Source organism: Magnolia sinica, chromosome 13 (genome assembly GCF_029962835.1).
Source record: "Magnolia sinica isolate HGM2019 chromosome 13, MsV1, whole genome shotgun sequence".
Lineage (NCBI taxonomy): Eukaryota > Viridiplantae > Streptophyta > Magnoliopsida > Magnoliales > Magnoliaceae > Magnolia > Magnolia sinica.
Window position 1 is genome coordinate 29771693 of NC_080585.1, and position 23969 is coordinate 29795661.

The window sequence follows — 23969 nt, forward strand, 5'->3', positions numbered from 1 at the left end:
ATAGAAAAAAGCTCTCTTACCTTTTTTTTCTCAAGATCTACCCGCGGAAGTGGATTTCGGCTAGATTTAGTGGGCCAATCGCTGTTGATAGCTCTGAATTTTCCGAGATAAGAGAACCCTTAAAAAAAAAGCCCTTTCGTTTTCTTCGAAGAAAGAGATTTGAAAGAGAACTTGATTTCACCAAGATTTACGGAGATTTCGGTTCGGATTTGAAAAAGAAAAAAAAATAAATTTCTGGAGAGATTTTTTACGGAAAAAGATGAGATTGATTGCAGATTTTCCGGAGAAGAAAGAGAATTTCGTAAAAACGAAAGCTCTCTCGCGTCTGCTCTGGGCTGGGATTAGCTACTGACAGGTTGAGTAGCGAGACTAGCTACTGAAGTGACGTCGGCAAGTTCCGTGGGCCCCACCATGATGTATGTTTTGTATCCAAACCTTCCATCCATTTGGAGAGATCATTTTAGGGCAATATCCAAAGAACGAGTTAAATCCAAAGCTCCAGTGGACCCCAACACAGAAAACAGTGGGATAGTGATGCCCACCGTTAAAAACTTTCTAAAGGCCACAAAAGTTTTAGATCAAGCTGATATTTGTGTTTTCCCTTATTTCATGTCTTTTTTAACAGGTTGGATTTCAAATAAACATTATGATGGGCCTTAGGATAGTTTCAACGGTGGGAATCACTCTCCCCACTGTTTTCTTTGGTGGGGTCCACTACAGATTTTTATTTGCTTCATTCTTTGGTTCATACCCTAAAATGATATCTAAAAATGGATGGACGGTGCGGATATAACACATACATCATAGTGGGGCCCACAGAACTTGGTGACGTCACTTCAGTAGCCGACTCGCTACTCAACTTGTCAGTATGTATCTAATCCGCGTCCTCTCACACCAGCTGTATAGCTGCTGTATTGACGTCAGCAAGTTCTATGGGTCTGATCATGAGGTATTTGTTATATCAAAACCGTCCATCAATTTGGCGAGCTCCTCTTAAGGCTTGAGACGAAAAATAAGACAAATCTAACTATCAAGTAGACCACACTACAAAAAGTAGTGGGGGATTCAACGTTTACCATTGAAACCCTTTTTGGGGTCACAGAAGTTTTGGATCAATATGAAATTTGTTTTTCCTCTTCATTCAGGTCTTTGTGACCTTATGAATAGATTGGATGGAAAATAAATGTTATGGTGGGCCCTACGAATTTTTTAACGGTGAAAATCATTATCTCCGCTGCTATTTGTGGTGTGGTCCAGATGATCTTTGGACATGATTCACTTTTTGGATAATGCTCTAAAATGATCTTTAAAAATAGATGAACGGTGTAGATATAATAAATACATCACTGTGGGGCCCATGTAACTTTGATCTCCTTTGAACCGTTCGTACAACTCGGAGCTCAAGGAGCATCAGTGCTCGTCTTCGCACGACACGTACCTACAGCAGCTATATAGCTGGTGTGTGGTACACTAGCCAATCCGCTTCTAGTTTTAAGGGAATGGAATTCGCTTCCAGTTTAATCACTGCTATTTCCTTTGGTGTGGTCCACTTGAGATTTGGAACTACCTCATTTTTGGGACCATGTACTAAAATGATATGCTAAAATGGATTAATGGGGTTGATTTCTCGTATATATCATGGTGGGCTCACAGAACACTATCCAGTAGCCACCTTGTTATTCACAACATGATAAAACACATGCCATACGGTGGGTACCACAAAGTCCTTACACCACCAGGACGAGATTTGGCTAGTGACGTTGCCACTGTCAAGATGGCTAGTGGTTGGCGCTATGTGGGCCTAATCATGATGTATTTATTTGATCCACGCTGTCCATCTATTTTTTCAGATCATTTTAGATCTTGATCCAAAACATCAGGCATATATAACTCTCAGGTGGAACACACCACAAGAAATAATAACATTTGAATGTCCACCATTAAAAACCTCCCAGGGTTCAGTGTAATGTTTATTTGACATCCAACCTGTTGATTAGGTTATACAAACTAGTTTGATACAAAATTTGTGGCCCTTGAGAAGTTTTTAATGGTGTACATTCAATCAACACTGTCCTGTGATGTGGTCCACTTGAGATTTGGATTTATCTATTTTTTGGGCTTATACCATAAAATGATTTGGAAAATTGGATGGATGCGTCAATATGTCAAACAAGTGCCATATCCAAGCCATCAATCACCAAGTATACCAATATATAGATTCCATATCCCAAGAAAGGTGTACTTTTTTAGTTCATTAACTTTTACATGTCCTAATTATTATATGCTAGCTGCATTTGTATTATATGAACTCATTTTGATTACAATTGGAGCGATTTGTTATGGTAGCGTATGCTTTTTAGGCCCCATTAAATGAAAACTTATTATTTAATGCATTTTTTTTTTTTTGTATTTTTTTTTTATTCCTAAATATGCAAATATATGTATTTAGGCATGCCCTGAAGTTTTACTGAAAAAATCCATCATTTTCCCCATCATTCGCCATTTTTTTTTTTTTCGCATTTTCGGTTATCGGCGATAACGATCTTATATCTTTATCTCCAGTCAGTGAAACTTGTAGCAATACCGACAACTCGAACACTGGGTGTGATTCCATTACCCATTCAACTGAGGCGCGAGGCTTCCATCTATCATCTTCCTTCTCTCTTCCTTTCTATAAAAAAAGAGTTATTTTCTCAAAAACTCTATCTCTCTTCTTTCCTTCCTATCCAAAACCATCCAAATCATCTTTTTCTTCAACTTTTCATCATCCAACTTCAACCCCAACCCAAATTAACCATTGAGGACCCCAAAACCCTATCTAACGACCCACACGTGTGACCGTACGACCACATGTGCGAGCCCTTACACTGACCGTACAAACAATCTCGCAATCTCTTGATTTCCCCTTGTTTTCCCCATCAAAACCCTTTGGTTCCCCATCCCCAACTCTACTTATAAACCCTAACCCTAACCCTAGATTCTATAATTCCCTAATTTCCCCAAATTCCCAAACCCCAAATCTCTAATTTCCTTAATTGACCCAAAATCACTAATTTTCCTTCATCCAAAACCTTAATTCCCCTCTACCAATACCTAAATCTATCAATCCCCTTAACCAATTCACCCAATTTAGCCCTAATTTCATCTTTTCCCAACCCTAATTCCAAAATCCCCAATTCCCACGAACCCTAATTTTTCAAATTTAAGTTTTTTTCCTTCCTAACCCTAATAATAGAACGTACAAGTCAGCCCCTTGAGTGTGGAACATGCCTATGCTAAATTGGAAGTTCTATCCTTCCATCGGGCCTAGTTTTAATTGATTTATGTGATTTCTTAGCATGCGGCCATGTGATTTAGGTTAAATCAGATTTTATTTCCTATTGTTTACTCTTAATTACATGGTGGGTTAGCAAATTTGGTTAATTGAATTACTTTATGGACTCTTTCATAATCTCCGCGTTGCATGCCGGCATTAAATCATGTGTCCTGCATCACCATATGATTCGTAAGTATAGTATTTTGTCACAATTAGATAAGTCTCCTCCTTTTTCCTCTGTAGCATTAGTTGACAACACTACAACTTGAGTGTCTAGGTTGGGTACCGTTATTCCAACTCCATCACTTCCATTGTCACTAGTGTTATATATATATATATATATATATATATATATATATATATTGGAAGGCAAGGAAAGGTACTCTTATTTCTTTCGAAAGGGCACACAATTGAAAAAATACAAGGGGGTCCGCACCCTAGGTTAGGGAAGGAAAAAAAATAAGAAAATCGGAAGAAAAACAAATGAGAAGGAGAGGCAGCGAATCTAACATTGTAAAAATAGGGGGCTAGAGATACATGGGATAGGGGATAAGCGAGGCCAACTCAGAAGAGGCGACGATTCGAGATTATTAGCGGGGGTGCTTACAAGCCTAGAGATCAGTGTTATATATTCCTGGATTCCTTTGAATTTGTTGTCAGTAAGCTAACCAAATCCTTGAACAATTCTGTAACATTTTATCCATCTTATTGTGAATTTCAAGATTTAAAGATAAGGGGGATGATTGGTGGAGGACATGGAACGAATGGTCTCTGCTATCTTGATAGTGCAATAAGTAGAGTTGCACTACGAACAAATATCTCGCCTCATTAATGGGATTGTAGGCTTGGTCATCATTCTTTAAGTAGTTTAAAGAGTCTTATTCTATGGTTATCTTATGTGTCCAAGTTAGAGTGTGAAGTTTGTGAGTTAAGCAAACATAATAGAGTATCGTTTGCACCTCGTGTGGACAAAAGGAGTGATCTTCCTTTTTCTTTAGTACATGATGTTTGGGGGCAGTTCTTGTTACCAGTTTATTTAAATTCAAGTACTTGAATATTTTTATGGGCGATTATTCTCAAATGACATGGTTATATTTAATGAAAAATCACTCTGAAGTGTTTTCTTGCTTTAAGGAATTTCATATGAAAGTGCAAACACAATTCAATTCCAAGGTGTTTATTCTATGTTTAGATGATGCTAGGGAATAGGTATCTCATAAGTTTAATTCATTTCTCTTATCTCATTGCATTATTCATCAATCCTCATGTGTACACAACACCACAAAATGTTATAACTAAATGCAAGAATCGACATTTAGTTGAGGTTGCTATGGTGTTGTTATTGAATATAAAGGTTCTGAAAATGTTTTGAGTGATGCAATCCTAACTGCATGCCATTTATTAAATTGATGCCTTCATCCGTTTTAGATGGAAAATTCCGCTTTTCAGTTTTTTTCTTTTTTCTTTTTGTCTTGGTATTCCCACATCTTCCTTTCCTCCCAAAGTGTTCGGTTGTGTGTTCCGTACATCAGTTAGATCATGTTCTTGACAAGTTTAAATAGAAGGCTATCAAGTGTATATTCCTTGGATACTCATGTACCTAACAATGATACAAATTGTACAATCCAATCTCTCATAAATGTTATGTATCAGTTTATGTCACATTTTTTGAACATGCTCCTTATTTTTATGATGGTGAGAAGTCCTTGTAGTTCAGAGAGATTTCTGCTATTCTTCCCTTTGTGCCTAACATAGAACATTCAATGGGTGAAATGCTTGTACAACATTTAGCTCCACCGTTACAGGTGTAGATGTTTCAAGTGCGATAATGAAGTTCATACCATTGTAACTCCCACGAATCTTCCTATTTTGTCATAAGATCACCATCTGAATATTTGTCTTTACTGTTTAATGAAGGCGATGTACCAATCACTTTTTGGAAGGGTATATGTTCTTGCATTCAATATCCTATTTCTCAGTTTGTTTCCTTTGCTAGTTCATCTCATTCCTTTTGAAATTTGTTTCGTCCTTGTCATTTGTGCCCGTTTCTCATTCTTTCCAGGAAGTTCCAAGTCATGATGGATGGAAACGGGCTATGGAAGAAGAGATACCCGCTCTCTATCAGAATCAGACTTGGACTCTAGCTGAATTACCTGCTGAAAACATACGGTTGGGTGTCGATGGGTGTTGACAGTGAAGTACAACTTGATGGTTTAGTTGATTGGTTAAAAGCTTGATTGGTTGCTAAAGGGTGTACTCTCAGACCATAAGAGTTGACTATTCTGAGATATTTTCTTTGGTGGCAAAGCTTAACTCTATGTGGGTTGTTGTTTTTGTTGTAACAAATTTGAATTGACACTTATATCAGCTTGATGTGAAGAATGCTTTTATTCATGGGATCTTATTGAAAAGGTCTACATGGAGTAACCACCCAGCTTTGTTGCTCAGGGGAGTTAGAAAAAGTATGTTGTCTTAAGAAGTCAATTTATGGCCTAAAACAATCTCCAAAGACTTGGTTCAACAAACTTAGTAAAACGATGTTTGAATATGGGATGAAACATGGTCAGGCTGACCACTCTGTTTTTGTAAGACGAAGTGAGGCAGGTATCATTATGTTAGTTATGTATGTAGATGATATCATTGTCACTGGGAGTGACAGTATAGGTATTAACAAGTTAAAGAGATTTTTACAGCAACACTTCCATACAAAAGACTTGGGTTGTCTTTAATACTTCTTGGCATTGAGGTAGCAAGATCTAAGGTGGGCATTAATTTGTCACAACAAAATATACAATTGATTTATTGGCCGAGATATGTCTTCGCGGAGCAATGCGGTTCAAAACTGTTATGAACTTAAATCAGAAGCTTAGTGTGGATTAGGGAGAATTAATTGATGCTTGAGGAAAATATCGCCCACTTGTTGAAAGGCTAATATTCTTAACAATTACTCGATTTGATATCACTATCCCTGTAAGTATGGTTGGTTAGTTTATGCAGGCTGTCTGTGTTCCTCATATGGACACACTGTTTTTTGTATAGTCAGGTGCTTGAAGGGAGCTCTTGGCTGTGGTATTCTCTATAAGTGCAATGGCCATCTTCAAGTAGAAAGGTATTCAGATGCAGCCTAGATTGGTTCTCCATCTGACATGCGCTCTTCATCTACTACAAGCTATTGTACTTTTGTAGGAGGTAACCTGGTTGCATGGAGAAGTAAGAAGCAAAGTGTGATGACCATTTCAAATGCAGAGAAGTACAGGACAATGACTCATGCTACATGTGAACTTGTTTAGTTAAAGACATTAATGCGAGAGTTGGGGTTTATGATTGATGTTCCCATGGGACTGTATTATGAAATCAAGCTACCTCTCATATTGCCAACAATTCAGTTTATCATGAGAGAACCAAACACATTGAAGTTGATTGTCACTTCATCAGAGAGAGTTGCAAGTTAGGAAATGTGGATGTCATTCATCGTCTCAATATCAGTTGGTGGATATGTTCACTAAGGCTCTTAGCACATTCATTTGGATCATCTCTTCGTTAAGATGGCCATTCGTGATATATATGCTCCAGCTTGAGGAGTGTTGGTAGATTGTGATGATCTCACGGGTGGACTGTGATAATCCACATGTGGTTTCTAATTAATATTGGGCTGAAATATGTGTTAGAATAGATTTTAGACCCATGGACTTTGCTTATATAATAACTATGGAGGAATATATGTACTTTTTTCTTTATTATGAAAGCCCTAATAATAAAATAGAGAGGCTAGGGGTGTGGGTGGCTACTCCAGCCCTTCTCTCTCTCTCTCTCTCTCTCTCTGGGTGGCTACTCCAGCCCCTCTCTCTCTCTCTCTCTCTCTCTCTCTCTCTCTCTCTCTCTCAAGAACAGATTTGGTATAGCGTACGCAGTGTAACTGTTAGAATGTCTGTGCATGAGCCTAGAGAGCCTACTTTGATGTAATTCTTGATGATCTACTTCAAAAGCTATTTCTCTTGGCAAAAAACAACTTCTATATGAAAGTCTATGCTCAATCTGGGCTGGATCCAGGGATAATAGGAAGTTGAAAACCAATTTTGTATATTCATTGGAGACGGCGGTCTCCTTGAAGAGCAAAAGGCTATTCTTTTATGTTGAGATCAAGCCCTGAAGTGGGTAGAGGGTGAGGATACTGCTTGCGTGTGCTGATATACCTCAAATTACTACAAGATGGAGGTACCCCAGGAGGTCCCATGTTTGTGTTGCATCAGTCAGAAATAGGCACTGCAGAGAATCCTATGTTCCATGAAAGATAAAAGAGCATAGAAGCAGTTTCTTCTGTTCAGGACAAGATAGTAGGTGGTATGATCCTGACGCTGCATATCAAAAGTGAAGGTCTAGAAATGATTGTGGTCCTTTGGATGCTCCATATAGGTGGGTTACTATTGTGTTCTTTAACTTTAGTGATAGTTTTGTTCTCTTAACATTTATTGAGTCATATTTCATTGCTTTTGAAATAGAGGTATTTAATTGACAGTCTTCCGGTACATGAAGTTCTATGATAAAACCAAAATAAATGTCAATACCCAGTTAGCTGTAGCACTATATTTATTGCCAATTTTTCATACTTATGGAAGATTCACAATCCTTTTTTTCAGTGAGAAATATTTTAATTTGTATTGGGTTGCATGTTTTGTAAAAAAACACAATGATTGGTGAAGCTCATGCATGCATCTTCTATCTTGCACTTAAGTAAACATACCTTATTTATAACAGAGGCAAAAGGTGAGTTTTCTTGAATAGATATGTTTTTCTCTTGCACTATATCGTAGACTGATGGTAAATATTCTTGAACAGAGAACGTAAATGAGGGAAAGATTTGCCCGCCTCAGAACAAGGTGTTCTCAGCTAAAACTTCCAACTACTTGGTAATTTTCTGCTGTGGCCTTAGTAATCTTCTTGATTTTGAGTTTTTTTTTTTTCCCTGGATATTTGGTGTTTTTAAATAGAATAGTGGCAATTTGTATTTCTTATTATCTTGAATTTGTTTTAGCAGACTACGTCAGTGGCTGAAGATTTTGCTAAAGAGTCATTATCTTCTATTCTCGCGGCTAGCAGAGGCAACTCCTACAATGAGTTGGGAGATGTTGTTGCTGCCAATCGCTCAACTCTTACTTCTAACAAACAAAATCCTCACCTGAACTTAAAGAACTCTATGAATCTTTTTTGCTCTGAGAATAAATTGACAACTGCTGGTCTGAAGAAAAGAGATACCCGGTATCGGAAGTGTGAAGTTGTTGACTTGACTAGCAGTTCTTCGATGGATGGAGAACCAAGCAAAGAAGACATGATTATGCCTTATTCTTCCAAAAAGTCTAAAATATTGAAATCGGGTCCGGAAACAATAAATTCTGAGAACAATGCCTCTTATGAGCGGTTATATAATGCATTGTCAGCAAATTCACGAATCATCTCTTCTTCAACAATTGGCTCTGAGAAACATCATAAACAAGTTTCTCAACTTTCCCAATCCTGCACAGCAGAAATTGGCACCAGCGAGGACGATAGAAGCATTCACCATGCTCAAGTTAGTACTGGGATGACCACTACTTTTGAGTCTTCAGCTCAAAGCAGCAGGGACATTACTAGTTCTGTGCCTCGTGGTGATGAGGAGACGAGAGGATCTGCTTTTCTGTTGCAGGTAAGGGTGTTGTGATTCTGCAATGAAAAATATGACTTAAATTGTTGTTTTGCATCATGTTGGTGCATTTCAGTGAGTTCCCTTTTTTCCCCAGAAGGATAAGAAAATAGTGCCATGCTTGTGTTTGGATATGCCTGGCCGGCTTATGTGAAATCTGAAGATGCCTGGCTTATCAGATCTGACTCGGCTATATTCTTCCTTTTCGCATAAATGGATTGACTTTTGAAAATTAGTTCAATGAAGAGGAAATGCCAAAAATTAATGTTCCTGTTATTTATAACAAGTAGCCTTCAAATTCCAGTAATGTTTCTTTAAAGCCCAGCTTGAAAGTAACTGAGATGCAATTTCATCCATCAATATGAATGCTAAGGACACGATATAGTTTGTTAGAGTTCAAACTCTTTTTTGTAATAGTTATTGCTATGTTATGCATAAAGTCAGTTTAATAAACCTGTCTAAATTTCTTCATAGATTGTGAAGTTGGGCTGCATAATAAATGTACATTTATGTTTTTATATGGAAGGCCGATATTGTCCTATTTGCGGTTGTATCATTAACTGCCTGGATCAGCAAGTCTTTCTTTTGCAGATATCATTGCTTCTTTTCATGGTCAATGGCCATTTGTTTATTTTATTCACCAGCTTCAATTTTGAGGTTCTGCAATTCATTTATTTATAACTTCTGTACCATTTTCATAGCATTTTCCATGGAACTGACATGTTCAACGTTCTGGATCACTTGTGACCAGCAAACTTCTATAAGTTTGTGTCAACTGTCTAAAAAATATGTTGTCATAGAAATCTTTCATGACAGTCTGTTGTTCATTTCTTTCACGCTCCTACTCACCCCCTCTCCCTCCCTTCCTCTCTATAAGTCAATCGAATGATAAAATTCCAGCAAGTTTTAAGTGCAATTTTAAAGCCATAGGAAAACTTGGTCTAATACTTGAAAATGTATTGAGTATTAGTAGCTTGGTTCTGATGTTCATGATTTCTGCTAGAACTTGAGCAAAATGAAAAATAAGATTTTTTCGGCTACGCTTGATTTTGTGCGTTTCCAAGGTCTAGGGTAGATTAGGAAAATACCATAGCTTCATTGGAGTTGGATTTGGCGTCATGTGTTTATAAAATCTTACCTCTTGGGTTTGATTTTATTAGAATCTTGTTCTCAGTACATGTACTTATTTTCGTGTTGAGCTAATGGACCTAAAATCTTATTCTTGTAGTTGATTTTTTGTCATCCTGACATGACATCAAACACACACTTGTATTGAGGAAACCTGGTTCTTTTACATGTTGGGCTTACAGGTTCAAGAAAAGCTTACAACAGCAGAATACAAAGAATTTGTTGGTTTCATGAAGGCATTGAAGTCCAAAACGATGAAGATAATTCCTGTCCTGGAGTCAATTGCAAGATTATTCTCTTCTCCAGAGAGGATCGATCTTCTTAGAAGGTATCATATCATATCATATCATATGGAACCATCATTAAAAATAACACTTACATCAGAAGTTAGCTTTATGGCTTTATAAATAACTTTACACGGGATCGAGTTTGGTCAAATCCACCTTTTTAACATACCATGTAATTGTTTTATTATTGTTACTTGTCGATCATGTGCTTGAATTATGTAGGATCTGAAATATTGTTATTTATTATTATTATTATTATTTTATTGATAGGAGGATTTGAAGTAATGGTTTGACATTTGTTGGCATTCGAGTGTTATATACATTATTGATATGATGAAATTTCTTATTGTTTGAGCATTGGTAGTGGAGGCACCACTACAGTTTTAGATGCTCTCATGTAGCAAAAGTGGAGAACTTCAAACAAGTTCTTCGTAAGTGATGAAATTACGAAAAGGAAATGGAGGTAATGGACAACTTGGAATAACTTTGAAGAAAAAAAGAGTTACTGCTCTTTAGTTGTATTGAGGAATGTGGAGGGCGCATAATTTACATGGATTTGATAGTTGGTGAACTTAGATACCAATTGGTATCAAGGTTTGTGATAACGATATTTTCGGTATCGCACCTCGGTGATATGAAATCCCTGGGAAGTATCTCGATTTTTTGCTGTCAAGGATATATATCATCAACATATCGGGATGTATTGATGATATCATTGATACGAGAGAGGGTTTCATTGGAAAAAAAAAGAGAGAGAGAAGAGAATGAAAAAAAAAACCCTACTTGTCGATTATCACAATTCTTCCTCTTCTTCTCCTCTCCTCCTCATTTTCCTTCCTCTCTCTCTCTCTCTCTCTCTGTTTGACTTTTGAAATAAAAAAGGCTGCAAGCCTTTATTATTTGAATGAGGATTAGCTATGACCTCGGAACTAGCAATGTGGGTTGGACCCTAACTATGGGGCCCACCTCAATATATGCATTGTCTATGCTTGCCGTCCATCTATTTTTCCAGCTTATTTTAGGGCATGGTCCCAAAATGAAGCAGATACAAATCTTAGGTGAACGACACCACAAGAAACAATGGTCATTGAATGGCTACCATTAAAAGCTTCCTAGGGTCCACTATAATGTTTATTTGCCATCCAACCCATTGATAAGGTCACATAGACCTGGATGAAGGGAAAACACAAATATTAGCTTGATTCAAAACTTTTGTGGCCCAAAATTTTTTTTAGTGGTCAATGACCATTGTTTCCTGTGTAGTCCACCTGAGATTTGTATTTGCTTCATTTTTAGGACCATGCCCTAAAATAAGCTGGCAAAACGAATGGTCGATGTGGTTATACAATGGATACATCAAGGCGGGCCCCATGGTCAGGGTCCCACACACATGGTTGGTTTCGAGTTTGCAGCAAATCCATGTTCAACCACGTGTTACCCCATGTTAAGCAAAGGGCTTGACTACTTGGGTGGGGCCCATCATGATGTTTATGTGAAATCCAACCTGTCCACCAAGTGTGTCACCCCATGTTAGGCCCAAGGCCAAAAAATCAGCCTCATTCGTGATTTAGGTGGACCACATGATTGAAAACAGTGTACTGGTGATGCTCACCCTCCAAACTATTTCCCTTGGTGTGGCCCACGTGAATCACTAATGAGCCTGATTTTTGGGCTCCATTTCGAAAATTTTCCGTGGCATCTAATGGTTGGAGTGGATTTTATATAATCATCACGGTAGGCCCTGCAAAAATCAAGGGTGGACATCTCTTTACCAATTGTTTCATTTGGTGTGGCCCAACTGAATCACAGCTTAGCTTGATCTTTTGGCCCTGGGCCTAAAGCGAGATTACACATCTAATGGTTGGAGTGGATTTCACGCACTGCATCATGGTGGGCCCTAAAAAATGGTGCACGTCCTTATTTTAGCTTATATATTAAAAACAAATTCATGGACCCCTTGATTTTTCATGGGGCCCACCATGATTGAGATCCACTCGGACCATTATATGTGTAATCCCACGTTAGATCTGGGACCAAGACATCAGGTTGACGTGTGATTCGGGTGGGCCACACCAATGGAAACAGTTGGTAGAGAGACATCCATCTTAATTTTTGCAGGGCCCACCATGATGATTATTTGAAATCCACTCCAACCATTAAATGCCACAACAAAATTTGGGCATGGGGCCCAAAAATCATTCCCATTCGTGATTCAGGTGGGCCACACCAAAGGGAAATAGTTTAGCAGAAGAGCATTGCCCTATACACTATTTCCAATCGTGTGGTTGACTTGAATCTTCGATGGGGCTGGGGTGACGCACCTGGTGGTTGGGGTGGATTTCACATAAACATCACATTGGGGCCCACCTGAGCTGCTGAGATCCCCATTCTCTATTTAAAGGCGTGCACAAATTGTACGTGTATGATGCATGGACAACACTTATACGCATGCACTTAGAAATTATGTGTCATATATTAACTCAAATTAAAGCAATTAAACTGTGGAACCGTTGTTGTTAAGTTACCATCCCAAAATCAGATTTTTTGAATGATCCTGACCTTTGATTCGTGGACACTTGTTTATTGAAACAGGACCATTATATTTTTCATTCTTAACTGTCTAAGAAATATCCACCAATCTCACCGCTAGATGAGGAAATAAACCTAATTTTTGGGTTACGAGACAATATGGACAAGTTAATTTCATGTGTGCAATTTTTAAAAATAATTAACTGATTGTGTTTTTGTACATGTTTTCTATAATTCATAAACCATATCAGTTGATTTTGAATATTGTTGCATCACTCAGTCAAACAACGCATGGTTTAGGACCCTATACAAAGGGAACTTGTTATGAGCACTTATTTTTGTAATCTTTTGATTTTCTAAGTGTGTAATAATGTCTTTTTTAACATCCCTTGAAGTTTCATTGAAAAATTTGACAAATTTCCCAATGTTTTCCAAAAACAGTGAAACATTACATGATACATCCGATATTTCCCAAGTAATAAGCGGAATGCTTCCGTATCATAAAGGTGCTATACATCCATCAATACCGATATTGAAAACATTGATTGGTATTATGTTGGTTGATATAGCCATATTGTATATTATATCCATATCGGCCAATACTGTATGTGATTAGGGCTGTAAATGATCAGGTTTGGGGCGTGTTTAGCCAAAAGCTGACCTGCCCATTTACTAAATGCGTACGAGTCCAAATTTTAGACCCAGACCCTTTTATTAAATGGGCAGGTCTGGGTCGGGTCAGGTCGGGTCTGAGTCAACCCCATCATACCCATTTATAAATGGGTCTGGGTGTAGTAGAGGGAGATTCACCCTAACGGGTCTTGTTAAGGGATATCTAGAGCTTGAACCATCCTAGCGCAGGAACTTCCTGCAAAAGCATTTCACATGCAATCCGCGTACATCCTAATTCAATGATCCCACCATCTTTGGCGCACTGATTCGGATTATGTGGTGCCTCATATTCTCAGCCAAACATGGGGTGGATTTCTCGTTTTCCCATGTTTCTTGTCAATTTTATTGGGTTTAAAACTGGGTCTGGACGGGTCCCTTGCAACATAGGCCAAACCTGCCCATTTATTAAATGGGTTCGGGTCGAGCCTAATATAAAGGAAACCAAATCCAGGCCCGTTACGAACTGGGTCTATTCTTGGACCCAGACCCAGACCCGTACAATTTAACAATCGGGTCGAGTCTGGGTACCCCATTGGGTCAGGTCTAGGTACCCCATCGGGTTTGTTGACCCATTTACAACCCTATATGTGATGCGGGGCCAAATTGGCCTACCGCAAACAAATGGGTTCATATTGGCCAATTCGGTCCTTATCAACATTGATATGGCCATAAAGGCCCAAAATTGATTTTCTTTTCAATTCTCTTTCATTGTTCCTCTTCTTTTTCATTTCAACCATTGAGGAAGCCTTGAAAGTCATTTTAAGTGGGATTTGATGAATCAAAGCGTAATGGACCATTATGGGAAAAATAGGAAAAGGGCAAGCCGTCACCTTCTTTTTCGTGTTTTTCATCTTCCTTTTGTTGTATTTCAAATGTAACCCCTAGTTCACCAAATCATGCTTGATTTGTTTTTAATTAGGGCCTACTAAGGTTGATTCTCAACAGTTGAACTTGATAGACAATATTCTTGTCAAAGAATGGTCTGATACATCATTAAATACATCTAAAACACAAGAAAAATGATAGATTCTTGAATTTCTCCTCCCCACCACCCTTTTTTTTTTTTTTGATATTTTACGCTAACTTTAACTCAAAAGAAATTCCAGCCGATATGGATACGATACTCCTGTATATTGCTTTTTTATCGAGCCACTACACCCCTGATACTGTTATTCAAAACAATGATCCCAAAGTTAGAGATGCCCGTCATTTTATGAATCATCATTCGAATTTGTTTACATAAGGACTAGATAGGCCTAATACATGAAGATTTCCAGGACCTCACAAATATGGCCTTTACTGTTTTAGGCCTAAAGCTTATCCTATATCTATAGAGATTGATGTCTAATCTTGAACTTCATACAGGACATAAAACAATGAATGAAAGACTCTAAAAAGGGAAATAAATCAGATCTAAATTATGAGGATAAATTCCCAAAATAGTTATGAGCAGTTAATACAATTACGCCTTGTAGATATTTTGGTAATTTTCTGAAAATTCTAGGATTCTATCAATCCAAATGAATTCATCAAACTTGAGCCAACCTGTGGTCAATCAGTGCAATCCAAATGGGTCTATGGGCCCCAAAGTTCCAAATGGACAATGTATGTATTTCAGGGCCTAAATCAGGTCAATCCGGACCATTGATTTGGTCCAGATCTACAATATGGAAAAGTTAGGTTATCTAGATACTTGATTGATATCATTGGATGGGTCTGATTAGGTCCTAACATGCAATCCAATGGCCTAATCCTCGATCGACCAGGTAGTGACATCATCCAAGACCCATCTAATGGTGACTTGTGGTCTGCATGCATCAATTCCCATCGACCTCGAAAAGAACTTGTTTCTAAGTAAAGGACGAAAGTAGTCCATCTCATTAATCCCCGACCTTTGTAGTGCACCTTCTTCGACTTTGCTAATGACCAGTGTTCATAGTATTGGTATCATTACATGTATGGCTAGCTGGCTGGGGATATGGAAAACTGTATTGATATACCTAATAATTTATCATTGACTAAGGGAAACACAGAATACGGTGGGATTTTTTAGGAATAAAAAATTGCACAGATTTTTTTATTTTTATTTTTTTTTTTAATTATTTTTTTATTTAAAAAAAACCTAAAATCTACACATTTGCATATTCAGGAATAAAAAATTGTAGAAAAAAGAAGAAGCATATATGATAAGTTTCCATTTAATGGTGGCCTAAAAGCATGTGTTGGGAATGCAATGGTAACGAAAATGAGTTTATATAATACAAATGAAAGTATCAAACAATAACTAAGATATCTAAAAACTAAAGGAACTAAAAAAAAATAAAAATCTATCTGGCCATCTCACATGGAGTTACGAGGTGGCTTGAAGTTGTCATCTCCATCCATCCAACCATCCATTTGTTGATCCATGCATGCATTCATACACATGTATAGGATGACACATACATATATACAATGTTTTTAGTATTGGTTTGGATGTATCACACTCTTGGGATACGGCAACATATCGAGTATCACATGGAAAATATTGGATGTATCGTGTAATGTATTGTTGTTTTTGTGAAACATTAGAAAATTGGTTGAATTTTTCAATAAAACTTTAGGGGATGTTAAAAAAGATATCATTACATAGAAATGAAAAGATCACAAAAAGCAAGTACACATAATAACTTTCCTTTGTTAGGGTCCTAGACTATGCCCTGTCAGATAGAAGTTATGCAACTATATTCAAAGTCAGTTCATATCATTTATAAATCTAAGAAGATGTGCATGAAAACATAAGGAATACATTCAAAAGGCAAAAAAGAATGTTAGGAATAACATGTAATATCATCTCAAATATTTTTCACAATTTTCTTTTTAATTTTAAAATTAAAAGTTAAAATACTGAATATAAAAGTCACCAATATTGCTTAGTTGCACTAAATCTGTCCTACAATGTATGGTGTGTTTATTTTGAAAAATGCTTTTAAATTATTTTTTATAACTTTTTGAATTTTTTTGAAAATAAATAAATGAGTGTGGCTAATGTTAGGATCAACAAAGACTTATAAGTATTAGGCACAACTATTTGTCAATGTAATTTTTTTTAAAATATTATTTATTGATATTTTTAATTAAAAATATTTCTTTTTGAAATTTTTTAAAAAGTTTCGTAAATCTATAGATCAACCTTCAAGCACTCTTACATTATTTTGCAGCACACTAATTGTATTTTCTTTTAGAAATGATAATTTATTAAAGAGCCGAAAGGTAGACCAACAATAGACAAACAAAAGAAAAGAAACAAACCCAACCACAAGAGGGTTAAGAATCCCAATGCTGAATATACAACAACACTTTTTTAACAATTAAGCTTAGGGAATCCCTGATATTCCTAAAGCACCTAGTTTTTCTTTCCAACCAGATAGACCAAAGCACTGCAAGCAAGGCAAACCTGTGCTTAGACTTGTCTTTAGATGTGGGCCTCCCAATATGCCATGAGAGGAACAACTCCATTAACTTTGGCATGACCCATGGAACATTGAAGACCGGCAAGACCTGACCCAGACCCCCTTCGCAAAAAGGGCAACGGATGACAATGTGCTTAACTGTTTCCTCGTCATTCAAACAAAAAAGGTAGACAATGGGTAACACCAGCATTCTTTTGCGCAAGTTATCCATCGTTGTAATCCTATTCTTGCTTGCTAGCCATGTGAAAGCCGTAACCTTCGGAGGAGCTCCGTATCGCCAAAGATACCCTGAATGACCATCTTGAACTTCAAACACGGGAGGAGAGAGCACATAAAGGAAGGATTGAACTGAAAATCTGCCCGAGCTATCCCTCTGCCAAATAATCGCATCTCTAAACCAAGTTAGGGCAGGTTCCCCGAAGCCGAGATAGAAGCCTAAGCATTTCCTTAGTCAGCATCGGACAAGCTGTGCCAGCAAGGAGGAAATTGAACCCCACCTCAAACCTGAAAAACATCTGGCGACCTAAATATTCTGATCAGGGCAGAGACGCACGAGGGGGGAATCAGACACGAGAGAGGAGTTCCCAATCTAGAATCCTCCCAGAAGCAGACTTTCTCTCCATTCCCCACAACGAAACCAATCTCTTGGAAAACTTTACCTGCCATCGAAACAATCGCTTTCCAGTAAGAGGAATCTCTATAAAGAGGGGACTCCCTAATACACCATCCCAAGTTGGAAATGTTGTACTTACAAGCAATGATTGATCTCCACAAGCTGCCTTCCTTCACCTCGAATCTCTGGACCCACTTTCCCAGCAGCACTAAATTGACTAGATAAAGCCTCTTAATCCCTGCACCCCCTCCAAGTAAGGCCTATGTACCTTCTCATTTTAAATGATGAAACTTCTCGGATTGCTCTCTAAATGGGTGAAATCAGGAAAATTTTGGATTGCCCCCAAAATTCACCCATTTTCTTCAAAATAGAAAATCAGAGGTCAAAATCCATGATTGAGCATGCAAAACATGTAAAATCATGAATTACTAACTTCATAATGTAGATTCTAAGCAATCTAAAGAAGAGAAAATAATTTAGATTACCAAAAACTCACCAATTGGGTTTTCGGTTTTGATCTCGATTTCTGCAACCAAATCGCCTTTTCTCTCGAAACAGATGAGAAGTATTAGCTGAAATTCCCTTAAGAACGTAATCACAAAAAATTCAGAAAAAACAGGTTTTTTTTGTGGATTTTTGGTGATGTTTTGATGTTTTTTCACTAGGGGACTGACACAGCTGTGATATAATTGATACATGCGATACGTATCAATGATATTGTGAAATTTTTATAACTGTGATATTTACGATATATTGCAATGTATCGAAATATTGTTAATACATTGCAATGTATTGATAGATACTGAGGAATTTTCTAACTTCAGCCTAGTTTTGTATCGGGGAGCTGTGATGCCGCTATTGTCGGCTGATACCATTAATATTGCAACAATGCATATGTCTACACTTGCATGATCCATCCATCCATCCATGCATGCATGCACACTTACAGGCATGATCCATCCATCCAACCATCTAACCATCCATGCTTGCATACATACATACACTACACACACATACATGATCCTTCCAGTAGAAAAAGATTTGATGAGGATAATGTGAAGAAGAGATGAGAATATTGAGAGAGAAGGAGGAGGAGAGTTTAGGAGAGATGATGTGTTAGACTTGCATGCCCTAACACATAATATTTTATTATGAAAAAGCATATAGTACACTGCAGGGGAATAGGGAAGTGTGCACATGCACTTACACTAAAAGGACACACAATAAATATAATACACTAGCTTTCTCTATACTTCCAACCATCCATCCATGCATACATATGTACATATATTCATGATCCATCCATCCATCAATCCATGCATGCATGCATTCATATACACATGTACATGCATTTCATGATACAACCATGCATCCATACCCAAAAAAATGGAAATATATATATATATATATAACATATATTTTTTTAAAAAATCAAAATTTCCACTAAGAAATGCAATCCATTAATCATAAAAATGTAAACATAAATAAGAAAATATCAAAACAAAACGGATTTTTTTTTTAAAAAAAAGTTAATTATATATATATTTTTCGAAAATTCAAGTAATTAATTTTATTTTTTTTTTGAAAAATCGAGAGAAACATGATTCTATAGATCAGCCCACCCTCATCATCATGTTAAAATTTGGGTCCTCTAAGTACTTAATTTAGGCAAGAAAATGGGATAAAATTGGATTTTCCCCAAAATTTCCCAATTTAGAAAGATTTATTGAAAAGCCCTCCATTGAAGCAAGACAGGAAAAGAAAACAAGACGAAGAACCTCAAATTACAGCCCAAAAGAGAGGGGAGATTGCAATCAGCTACATCTTTTAAAAGAGTAGCCCAGTCTATCATTAACAACATGACCTTGCTCACTGCCGATTCCGAACCAAAATTGTTCCGAAAGCTCGAACTATTTCTCTCTCCCCTCAAATAACCCACGCATCCATGAATCATGCATAGAGATGGATTTGAAGTAATATCCATGAGAAAGTTAAAGAAAAACCCATTTTATTGCAATAATTTTTATCTCGTTGAATAACGCGTTCATTGTCGCAGAGGAGAATGCTGACTCGTATTAATTTTATTTATTTTGAATTTTCTGCCGAATAGCACACTTGGACGATGAAATTTTTCTAAGATGTTCTATATTGACCTTTAATAAGTTTTACTATTATTTTCATTATGCTTCTGAGAGTTGTTTAATTATTTATGTTTGAAGTTTGATGAAACTTGACATGATTTTTTGTTTGCTTCTTCTCTATGTATTTATGTCTCTTCTTGAGTGGTTCTCTTTCTAACAATTTTCTTGTGTCAAACGTAGGTATTAAATTGGAAAGATACTCACTGCATTGTGTTATCTCAATAATTTTTGGGATTCATTGTTTTACAGATTCAAGGATTATGTCCCTGCAAAATATCGCCCCATGTATGAGAAGAAACTTATATTGCATGATGCAGCGGTTGACAGTGAATGTAAGGAACTCTTCCCTTCTTGATGCTACTATTGATTTTTTCAAGAATTGTAATTTTCTTTTAAGCTTCCGTCTCTCTTCTTTCTTGTTTATGCTGTGGTCTTTCATGTTGGTCCTTCATCTTTAATATCCAATGATTATACTCGGCTTTGGTTTGCTATGGTGGGGTCAAATTGGCAATTGAATTAAACAATCCATCTCTAACTAAAAATAAATTAAAAAACTTCTCTCAAAATAACTTGAGAAGAACCTGAAGAGAAGAACATGTTGTGTTGACCTTCCTCGGGAGTGTAGGTACATGAGGATGAGGCATTTGAGAGAATGCGTTAGCATTTTAGGATTGCAGAAGAATTGTTATGAATCATTAAATTGGCAGTTTGTCAGAAAATGGGATTGATTTGTTTCCGTAGATGGTTAGATGTTCGCATTAGAGTAGAGATTCGATGGCTTATTGGGGTGTTTTTGTTAATACTGATTTATAGTTTATTATGAAAGACACTTTTGCACAGAACCATATGTTGGAGAACATGTTATGTTGACCTTGGGAGTGTATTAGTTGATCCTGGTTTTTGTATCAAAGCTGCCTAGTTCATGGGCTTGATACCCTCAGCATTCTTTGTAAATGCATCCACCAAGATATTGAAGATATGGCATTCTAGGTAAGGTTTGACTCTCTAGGGTTCCGTGCCTTTTGCATGACATCATCATGTCCAAAACTTCCTACCAGAAGGGCTAGGAGGAGGTTGTTGCCTCCTGTTAAGCATCATTTCATCACAGCTGGAGCATATTTTTGAAGAACATTCTACATGCATGTAACATTTCTGTGGAGGGTCCAATGAGGAAAGTTAATTGATAATCAGTGGCTCCTAGAGATGCTAAATTTAAGGTTTGTCAATGGCCAGAGCCAACAAGGGCTGGGCTTGGCCCAGGCCTGGGCTATAAGTTCAGGGGCCTGAATGGGTGGGGCTCAGATGCTCCGTTGAAGGTTTTACATCTTTCTATTAAGGGTATCAACCCCAACTCATAAAAATGTAGGGTTGATAAGCAAAGTCATCGATCTATGGTCATATTTTATTTAAATATTAACAACAAATTATCTTTCTTTCCCCAATTCTTTAAAATTAAATAGTCATGAAAGTAGCAAGTCAACATTCAGTCTTTTAGTGATATATTTATTTCTACATTATCCCATATACGCGACCTAACAAATTGATGTGTCGAGCTCGATCCAACAGTTTCCACTTGTCACATGTCAGCTTGTGTGTCACATGCTATTAAGTTGCCAAATTGATATGTTGAGTGGGTGTGCGAGTCCGAAGCATGACTCAAAGTAGGAGTGGCACTTAGATTCATGCAACTAAGGTCCAGACCAGCCAAAATCGTTGGTCACATTGTGGATTGGGTTGTCCCTTATATCACAATGGTCGGATGATCATAACCTTCCAATTGGTGGCTATCAAATGGATGTTAGAAGGAAAATGGCTGGTGGTCCAAATTCAATAACTAACATGGGATGGTTAAGTTCATTGATTCGATGAGATTTTTATGCTATGCTCCATCCACACATATACCCATTATTTGGGATCTGAACTTTGAACAAGTATGCCACATCTGTAGTAAGATATACCTAGATGCTTGAATGTGGTCATTAGATCATGTTAGGATACTTGTTGGTATATGCTTTAACTGTTCTTGTGGTAACTTTTTGCATCATAATTTTTTTTTTTCAAACTTTTCACTTTTTTCCAAACTTCTCAATTTTTATCAAACTTCACAATTTTTTTTTTTAACTTCTCAATTTTGTTTCTCAAACTTGGCTCTTTTTTTTTTCAAACTTCTCACTTTTTTATTATTATTTTAAACTTCAAAATGTTTTTTTTTTAAATTTCAAACTTTGTTTTTTTTTTTTTTCAAACTTCACAAATTTTCAATTGATTGAATTTGCTGCGTCATAATGGCTAGAAAACATAACCTTTGCTTCACACAACCTTTAAAAAAATAAAGAGTTGTAGTGTGGGTTAAATGTTTTCAGTAGAAACTGTAAAATTGAGTATGCACAAGCATGTTAGAATAGTAGTCTTGAAAATAGTGGTAGCATAACCATAAAATGGGATCAAAATAGGGGTTATATATATATATATATATTTATATATATATATATATATATATATATATATATATATATATATATTTATATATATATATATATATAAAATACCACCCGCATTATTAATTAATTGGATTAAACCATGACTTTATTTTTAGTTTAGCTACAACCACCCATATTTTAAGGGCATTTTTATCATTTCGGAATAGGTGCTTCCTCTTCTAAAATGATAAAAATGTCGTTGAGAAATTTAAAACTGACAAACTGGTCATGCTTTTGACAGTAACATCCATAACAAGGGCAAGATGAGTTTGTCATTTTTAAATTTCACAACCACACTTTCGTCATTTTAAAGGGATTGCACTGCCCTTAGATATGCTTACTTCGACTTTTACCTTAGTCATACTTGTTTAGCTATTCAATTGTCCTGCAGAGCAATCTAATTGGAAACCTTAGCATCAAGACGGGCTGGAGGATTTCAGTGTGAATCGTTTTTGCATGGTTGCATGTCTTGAAGCCACCTGTTATTTTCCCAAGTCATGACAGGCTGGATGCAGTGGAGCAATGGCAAAAAGTTTCACCATTTCCATATGTACTTGGATGATTGGGAAGGTGGTAAGTTATACAGAAGCTATTTAAAATGGGACGGGTGGAGCCTTGATCATGTAGCTCGCTTGTCAAGGTGTTACATTTGGAACATTTTCAATTCGGGCATTCTTTTGAGAACTTCATTTTCATTTTAGGTACTACGGATAACTACAATGTTGGCGTATGATGTACACTGAAGGGTGTGTTTGGATGCACTATCGAATTGAATCCTAGTCCAATTGATTGGAAATTGCCAAGTTGTCATCTCCTTCTAGCATTGGTATCGAGTGTGTAGGCTCCAGATCACAGTCTCGGTACTTTCACGTCCAACCAAGCTGCAGTTTGAATGAAACCTTCTCATTGTGGACACTGGTTTAACTTCATTCATTTTGTCATTTCCTCTCAATTAAACTGAATCTCTGTGAATCCAATTCACTTGTGTGTCCAAACACACCCTCGATCCCTGTAATTGTTCTGAAAAATCAGGTATCTGTTGATTTGAGTTGTGAGTTAATACAGACTGGGAGTCAGACAAAAAAAAAATGAAATGCTGGGTAGGTAAGGAGTTGAATCTCTCAGTTCTTACTCACGCATGAGTGTTTTTACACTCTGCGTGGCGGAAGCTCAGGCCATGCTTGATGGCTTGTCCATTTGTTCCAAAATGGGCCTGACAAAAGTGATTGTTGAATCGGACTCCAATATTGTCGTTAATGCGGCAACGGATCCTCAAGCGGCCTGTCCTTGGAGTATTTGGTATAGGATGGGGGAAATTCAAGCAAAGACGACTACTCTTAATCTCATCTTCACTCACATTTTCCGAGAAGGAAATGCAGTTGCAGATGAGCTAGCTCGAATGGCCAGTGAAGGTTGCCCAGACAGAATTTTCCGAACCATTTCTGACCTTCCATGTAGTGTCCGAGGAGCGCTTGTCTTGGACAAATCAGGCCTAGGCTCTTTAAGGAGCTCAAGACCAGGAGATCTTGGTTTTTCTTTTCTTCGTCTGCACAGAGGTCCATCTGGATCCAATTAATTTTGTTTTTCTTTAATCTTTTAAGGGGCTACACAATAGGAGAGGTCCGCAGTCTTTTTGTTGGGACCCTCCCGAAATCCTGTAAATTTCTCTGATCA

The 23969-nt window shown here is 37.1% G+C and overlaps 1 protein-coding gene across 9 annotated transcripts in view; it reads left to right on the forward strand.

The window, feature by feature from the left end:
• LOC131223415 (regulator of telomere elongation helicase 1 homolog) overlaps positions 1-23406 on the forward strand; it is an 89340-nt gene extending 65934 nt beyond the window's left edge. For 3 of the 9 annotated variants that reach the window (XM_058218822.1, XM_058218825.1, XM_058218827.1), the window contains 5 exons: positions 8153-8223; positions 8349-8996; positions 10304-10449; positions 20065-20147; positions 22997-23406. In XM_058218822.1, the coding sequence (XP_058074805.1) occupies positions 8153-8223; positions 8349-8996; positions 10304-10449; positions 20065-20147; positions 22997-23028 (980 nt within the window). In that variant the 3' untranslated portion in view covers positions 23029-23406. Of the gene's footprint in view, positions 1-6355; positions 7107-8152; positions 8224-8348; positions 8997-10303; positions 10450-20064; positions 20148-22667 lie in introns of those variants that run through there. The other 6 variants (XR_009160444.1, XM_058218823.1, XM_058218826.1 and 3 more) reach the window with 6 other exon arrangements.
• Positions 23407-23969: the final 563 nt, after the last annotated feature.